Source organism: Scomber japonicus, chromosome 23 (assembly GCF_027409825.1).
Source record: "Scomber japonicus isolate fScoJap1 chromosome 23, fScoJap1.pri, whole genome shotgun sequence".
In the NCBI taxonomy this organism is placed as follows: Eukaryota; Metazoa; Chordata; class Actinopteri; order Scombriformes; family Scombridae; genus Scomber; species Scomber japonicus.
Genome location: NC_070600.1, coordinates 4,950,426 through 4,958,504, shown reverse-complemented (window position 1 = coordinate 4,958,504; position 8,079 = coordinate 4,950,426). Strand labels below are relative to the sequence as shown.

The window sequence follows — 8,079 nt, the reverse complement described above, 5'->3', positions numbered from 1 at the left end:
GTGCCACTGAGTCAAGCCTGGGTTATACTCCTACAATGACAGAAAAGGGTGTCATGGACAACCGTAGGTCGCAGAAGCATACCTCACAAATTTCAACGATGTGCGGACCTGTGTGTCAAGTAAGTTGATTGGGTGATTCAACTCCTGTCAGGAGGCTGGTTTTGAAAATAGAGAGGAAAACAAATGTGGTACATAGAATTATAAAACAAACAGCCACACAAATGTATCCAAGTGATCCCACTCCATATTTCCCTCCTTGCAGTCTAGATAACCATAATTCTACCTTCAAAATGTTGAACACCAAGATTGTTGGGTGGCAAATGCCGTGGCAATGGCCCACTGTCTGAAAGCATCTTAAGGAAAATGTTGGTGCAAGTGTAAATACATAGAGAATGCAATCAATGCAATTGGAGTGGTCAGACCACATCTGGAGGTGCTCTATTCACAGGGGCCATGGTACTGACGGGGGTAGCAAAGCTAGCAGTGGTGCTGGCAAGCTTCTCTACAAATAATTTTAGTCTAGTTTAGTTTAGCTCAAGTTATTATTTTTATTTGTCAGGGACCATGTACAAAAAACTTTGATCTCATACGAGAAGAAGAGATTTTTCGTACTACATTTAACTACTAAGACGGTCATCACCCAACATCAAGGCTTGTTGAATCCTCAGTGACTCTGGTTACATCTGGTTTGTTTGGGTGTTGATGTTTGTACAGATGCAGACGAGTGTGCAGAGGGTTCAGACGACTGCCACATTGACGCCCTCTGCCAGAACACGGCCAAGTCCTTCAACTGCATCTGCAAACCAGGCTACAAGGGAGACGGCAAGCAGTGCGAGGGTGAGTCCCCTTCTCTCACCCATTTCTCTTTCTTCTTTTCCTTCATCATACTTAACATACTTATTCACACTTCAAATGCATCTAAACTCATGTGAAAACACACCCAATCAAGGGGAATCAATCACTAAAGCCACATTTCAAGGTGTTAATGGACATTTATGCCTTTATGAAGTAGATGCAGTAGATAAGTTGAGTTTTCACGAGCCAACAGATTGGCGTTGGACCAATCAATCATTTATGGGTTCAGATAGGTGTTCAGATGATTACTTGCAACTTCGTCAAATTCTAGTCCTCAGTACGCTTCCATCAAAGTGCCTGTCAGATGTTCCAACAGTGTCTGAAACACCATTCCTGGGTCGAGACTGCAGTGGGTTTTTTAAAACAGACAATCTGACGCCCAGTCACGCCCACTTTCATAGCTATTGGCCAGGTATGTGGAGATGTGGATGTAAAGGCACGGTTTGAACGTCTCAAGTTCTCTTTCATTTAATCTTTCACACACCAACTTCAATTTCACAACAGAACGCAACACTATGAAGGCATTTGAGGAGAAACTGTCCAAAAGTGGGCACCCTTATCCCTGTTTATGTGATTCTTCAAGAATACAACAGGAGTTCTTGAAGACAGGAGTCAGGAAGAGGCTATAGTGGCAAGTACTTTAGCCTTTAGACATGGTTAGATGACACTTTGTACAATCTACAGTAGTTTGCACAAAGCATACTTTGACTTTCTGACCATCTATTTCAACGAGGTACAGTAGGTATAAATCAAGCATGATTCAGCAGCTACTTGTTTGCTACTCGGTTTGCCTCAAATTTGCTGACAAAGATAGATTTCATGGATGGTTTCAGCTCAGTACCTCCAGGAATTCTGTTTGAATCATGTGGTTTTGTAGTGCACCATTTTAAATATAATGACAACTTCCAGTACCACAGCAGCAATTTTTGTATCTTTCATTTAGCGAGGCAAAAAAAATGACTGTGTTCATTACAAAGGAAGGTGTATCTAGAGTCATTAAATGTTCGATTTGAATTTTTAAACTGTGACCATGAGTTTCTCAACCTGTACCTAATGTTTTAGTTGTGCCACCCTAACCATAACCCTACCCCTAACTAGAATGACAATGGCTTATTTTGCCATATCTATAATCTTTGCCTAACCCTGACCACGTCTTAACTACAGTGCAGAAGGGAAGTGATCAGTGGAGTGTTGCTGTTAGGTGCAAGGACGGAGAAAAAGGTGTGTAGGAAGGGTTCATATTGATGTTCCAAGGAAATACCTGTCAACCACACCCAAGTAGACATCCCAAATAACCATCACAGACATCTTCTCTAGCTCTATGCCCAAACACAAATGTGTGTTATTTCTATCTGTGTAGCAGCACAGTAGCAGTTTCCCCTCAGCTAAAATGATCCATAAGCAGAAAAAGATGATGTAAGAACTCCAGTTCATCTCAAACAGATCTAGACTAAATCTGAATCGATCTAGGGGCAAGTCTCTGCTGATGTAACGCTGGGTTAGACAGCTGTTTCACAACCCCCACATACACACACACACACCCCCTGCCACCATCACCCATCACCCATCCACCCCCACAGGTTCTCCTAATTAACGGGGAGGAAGTGGACTGAGCGAGGGTGTTAGGGTGAGACGGGGCAGCACCTGGCTGTGCGTTCACACCTCCACTCACTTCTGCCTCAAAGCACACCACAGCTGGAGCCCGCCGAGCGCACAGATATGCTCTCTCCCCCTTTCTCTCTCTCTCTCTCTCTCTTTCTCTCTCTCTTTCTCCCAGCTCACTCTTTATTTATGCACACACACACACACACATACACACACATTGTAATCCTTTAATCTTTTCCCATGTACCGTATGCTCCACTCTACTCATAACTAGACAGCCTGCCTTTATATAGATGATGCTACTTCTGTGTTTTATAAACCTTGAAGAGATTAAATGATAATTCCCATGTATTAGTTTTGGCCTTTATTTCTACTAGTTATTATCACAACTGTGCAATATCTACTTCAAATGATGGGTTGTAATGGATCTTTTTGACAGTTAGTTATTTCCTTTGCTTACCAGAATACATTTAGACAACCCCCTTAGAGAACTTGGCTGAACTTGTTAAGCTCCAGCTGTGGGTTTTACATGTTCACTTGTACATAGAAAAAAAAAGGATCCGTGTTCCCCAGCATTAAAGGTGAAAACAGCCATTTGCTCCCTGATGGATGTTTTCTGCTCTCCAGACCTTATTGTTGTTGCTGCACTGGAAATATGTCGTGTTGTTGGAGGGGATTTTTCTTTTTTTTTTAATCCAGGAATATCACACACTTCACCTGTTTGCTCAGCTGCGTGTGCTCAAACACAAAATGAGATAGTGCTTTGTTGTTGATATGTGTGGTATCGGTTTTAAGGGTTTAAATTCCACAAGGTTCATCTGCACTGTAAATGTTTGCACTTTTATTGTATGGTATAGAACATTTAGAATAAGAGCATTTCAAATAAAGAGCAGTGATGTTACAGTATAGTGTATCTACATAGATTTACTATCATTTGCTAATGTTTAGAGCAGGGGTGTCAAACATGCGGCCCGTGGGCCAGAACTGGCCCGCCAAGGGGTCCAATCCAGCCCACTTTCCTTCCTGTCTTCCTTTCTTCCTTCCTTCCTGTCTTTTTCCTTATTTCCTGTCTTTTTTCATTCCTTCCTTCCATCTTTCCCTACTTCCTTCCATCTTTTGTTGCTGTCTTCTTTTCCTTCTTTTCTTCCATCTATCCTTCCTTACTTCCATATTTCCGTCCTGTCTTCTTTTCCTTCCTTCCTTCCTTCCTTCCTTCCTTACTTCCATATTTCCGTCCTGTCTTCTTTTCCGTCCTGTCTTCTTTTCCTTCCTTCCTTCCTTCCTTCCTTTCTTCCTTCCTTCCTTCCTTCCTTCCTTCCTTCCTTCCTTCCTTCTTGACTTCTCTTCCTTCCTTCCATCTTTTTAATGATCCAGCCCACATCAGATCAAATTGGGCTGAATGTGGCCCTTGAATGAAAATGAGTTTGACACCGCTGGTTTAGAGCTATCAGTAACTCATCTCAATCCAATGGAAGTCCAATGACATTTGGGTTGCATTGGTCAAAGCACTACATAATTAATAATATTAACATTACAGCCTCAAACAGCTGCTTTGCTAGTGGGCAGAAAATATGATATCCTAGCTGCATTAACTACTGCTTTTGACTACTGCTTTTGCATGACATCATCCTATCAAGGAAAATACACACTTACTGTATGTACATTTTAAAATCATCATCAATCATGTTACCTTAAATAAACATCACAGAGATTTATAGTTCATTTTTATAGCTTTAGTGGTATTATGCTGAGCAGCCTGTTTAACTAATGTCACTAGAATTTTTTTAAATTTTTATCCTACCTCCACCCCTTCCCCATCGAAGGACAAATATTAACACTAGTCATGTTAGAAAGTTACGAAACACGCAGGGGTATTTTCTATTGATTTTTCTTGCGTTCATGACCTCAACAGTGTGCTGCAGGATCACTCACCTGGTTTCTAGATTCAGATGTTGCTAAAATAAAGGAGACGTTTACGTGGATTCATGTTTCTATTTATAAGCACATAAGCAGGGATAGTATAATGCATGTTTCTATTTATAAGCACATAAGCAGGGATAGTATAATGCATGTTTCTATTTGACTTTATCTCTCTTTCATTTAAGAGCTGAAGTGAGTTAAATGGTCAACATAGTAGAGAAGTAGTAGTAAGTTTATCAGATTAAAAACATTATTTCAATGATGTTAAATGACTATATTTCCTAAATGTTCTACTGGACCTCCCCTGGCAAAAGCAGTTAAAAAAAGTAATTTAACATAAATGACAGTGGTAGCAGCTTGTTTACTTACACTTTAAACCTGGATTTGTTTATAGCGCTTGGTGCTTGATGGTGTCACTGTACTCTACAGACTTTGTTGTGGGAACTAAAATTTACCAAAGTGCACTTTTTTTTACCGAAACCCAAAATGCAAATATTGTGTTTGAGCAAACTGCAGCAGAAAAACATGTTTGGTTGCATTTTTGGTTGAACTGGCCTTTTAAATTGACATCGCAAAGTAAAATCCCCAAATACCTTATGCATAATTATGCAGTTCTGTTGTCTTTGCCACTATATGCTTTGCTTGCTATAGCATATGATTTATTATATTGGACAGACATGCACGTGCACATGTTCAGTCTGAAGGAAGTGTCCTGAATAACAACAGCTCCTCTGTCCTCTGAGAAGACAGCACAAAGTTCAGCCTTTTCAGGAATATGATCTTATTCCCATAAAGCATCTGTCTGAGGAGATTCTGTCCTGCCAGCCACTTTTTATTACATCACCATTTCAACCAGTGTTTATGTGTGTGTGAGTGTCTAAAGTGTGTGTGGGAGCTGTACTCTGCATCGATGGAGCTTGAATGTCAACTGCGTTTTATTACGTCACCGTTCTACATTTTGGATGTTCGCTTGTGTGTGTGTGTGTGTGTGTGTGTGTGTGTGTGTGTGTTTTAGTGTTAGACTATTAACCATCCCTTCGCCTTCCTGACTGTACGTTGAAATATATCGAACTCCCACCGGTGATGAGGCAACAGCTCATGATAGGGACGCCAAATGAAGACAGATGGTGGACGGGAGTTGACCCCTGACCTCGGTGATTAGATATGGGCGCTGTAATTGGCCGGCTGTGTTTTCCATCAACAGGCATTACGGGCCACTTTGCCGGCCAGCGCCATTAGTCGCTCTGCTATTCCTGGAAGCACCTGGAAGCCACAGAGACTTTACGCTCGCTCTCTCTTTTCATCCCTTTGCTTCTTCATTCTCAGCATCACTTCATATCAACATATAATCAGTCAACAGTCAAGTAAAACATGCAGTACACGATGACAAATTAGATAAAACTCAAGGTTGGACAAAGGCTTTTTACTCAACAATCCTCTTGAGTGCATTATCTCGCTTTATTCATCTTATCGGACTTTCTTTCCACAGCACCTGTATTTATTCAGAGCACTCTTTATACATATTCCTTGGATGTTAAGTGCTATTTTGGATTGTGAGATGTCATGACGCTCCTACAAGCAAATTTGTTTAGCTTCCCTCATGGATTACATTTCACAATTAGGGATTTCTCAATTTGGTCTCATAGGATCAAAAGGGCCAGTTCATGCATAGTTTGTGCCATCATTTTCAATGTATCATTTCAGTTTAAAATTGTTAATTAGGAGTGGATCAGACTTCATGTAGCCCTAATTACTCATATAACTTGTTGTCTGGGTGCAAGAGCAGTCAGTTCTAGTATATTTCACATAAAAAACGACTCCATAATCTGTACAGCATGGCACAAACAATGAACAGTGGCAAGAAGCTTTAAATATGGATATTAACTTACAGTGAGCACAGGTGGGAGATGCAGGGAGAGTTGGTTTGGGGAAAAAAGGTGTCACGTGCTGCTTTTGGTTGAAACTGCCTTTTTAAATCTCAGTTCAGTATTACAGAAATAATAAGCAGCAAAATAGTGGCAATGTGTGAATTTTCACAAAGTTTGTTATATTACCCATTGTCTGAAATGTAACTACAGCTGTCAAATAATTGTAGTGGAGTAGAAAGTACAATATTTCCCTCTGAAATGTAGTGGAGTAGAAATATAAAGTAGCATTAAAACGAAATACTCAAGTAAAGTACAAGCACCTCAAAAAAGCTTAGCTACTGAATCAGCCAGATTTGACTTTTTTATTGGAAAATCATGTATTTTTTGTAGAGCCCTCTGCCTCCAAGCTCCCTCTACATCAACACAGTGATCTCATGAAATGAATGAGGAGACGTTTTTGACTCGGTGCTTAAGTCTGTCTGAAAAAGGCCTTTATTTTAATGCAGGCCTTCTTCAGGCTGACTGTGCAGCTGTTTGCATCTGCATCAGCACATGCTTGATATTAAAAGACTTGGATCAAGATCAAGGGCAAAAACACTTGATTAGGACTCTAAACACAATAAATATTGTCTACTTACTGAAAACTTTGACACTTACTTATTAAAACACTTTGCATTTCACAGAGATTTCCCAGAAAAAAAATATTTATCTTACAGTAAGTGATGCATATTTCAGATAAAGAGCAGCGTAGTTAGCAAAAGCAACAATTACCGAGCAGACAACGTAAGGATGTTAAATACAAAAAGCTTTAGTTCATTAATAGAAAAATCCCAGATAAAAGACAGGAGTTAGTGTGTTTGATTGACATTTGACTCTGGTGAAGTACAGTGCAGAATCACCATTGCAATGAGAGCTGAGCACTGCAGCAGCTGCCAAAGAAAGCAACAATGTAAAGTGGTTTGACTTTTCACATCAGGAAATTGCTGGGTTAAGGCCAAAAACCACATGAATCTTTGTCAAGATCGAAAAGGTCTGTGTTCAGAATATCAATAATGAATGACTATATTTGGAATCAGCATAAATGTCCAGACACTATTTTTCACTTTCCTTTTAGTAAAGAAAGCAACGTGAACATGGGTTTTATTGATTATCACTTTATTAATGTGTAGTTTAGAGGTTCCTGTGTGGCTCCACATTGAGAGAACTCTGGCTGTCTGTTGTGCTTTTGTAACGGCTGGGATTGAAGCCCCGGTGACCAAGGGAGACGACCTGTGCTCTTAGCCTCTGCTACACTTCCGCACTACAAATTAGAAGCTCGCAGACTGCATTGTTCCACTGGGAGCCGGCTCCTCGCTCGTTCTGCAGGATTCAGGCGGGATCACCTCGCAGCCACAGACCACGCTGCCCACGGGTGTTCTTCATCTTATCTTCTAACTTGTGAGCGCTCCCATCAGGACTGTGTCCTCAGTGGAGTCATTTTCTCTAGTGAATCTGCTTCTCTGAAAGCCTCTGAAATTTGATCTGGCGTTTATGAACGCTGCCCTCTCTGTAGACTTTTCCACAAGCTGATACTGCCGGCTCGTTATGGAAAAATGTGAACTTTTATCCCTGTGCTGTCAAATGAAGAGTATGTGGGAGGAGCTGTGTATCAGTCAAGCTTGCCTTACTGCACATGTGCTGGTGTATGTGTGTATGTGTGTGAGTGTGAGTGTGAGTGTGAGTGTGAGTGTGAGTGTGAGTGTGTGTGTGTGTGTGTGTATGTGTGTGTGAGTGTCTTTGCCAGAGATGTCTCCCTGTTTATAGAAAGCAAAATGGTCTAATTGACTGAGCAT

At 40.8% G+C, this 8,079-nt stretch overlaps 1 protein-coding gene across 3 annotated transcripts in view; it reads left to right on the top strand.

Annotated features, from left to right (window-relative positions):
- Positions 1-8,079, top strand: part of scube1 (signal peptide, CUB domain, EGF-like 1) — a 113,435-nt gene that overhangs the window by 2,659 nt on the left and 102,697 nt on the right. For all 3 annotated transcript variants that reach the window (XM_053313919.1, XM_053313918.1, XM_053313917.1), the window contains exon 2: positions 715-837. In XM_053313919.1, the coding sequence (XP_053169894.1) occupies positions 715-837 (123 nt within the window). The remainder of the gene's footprint in view (positions 1-714; positions 838-8,079) is intronic.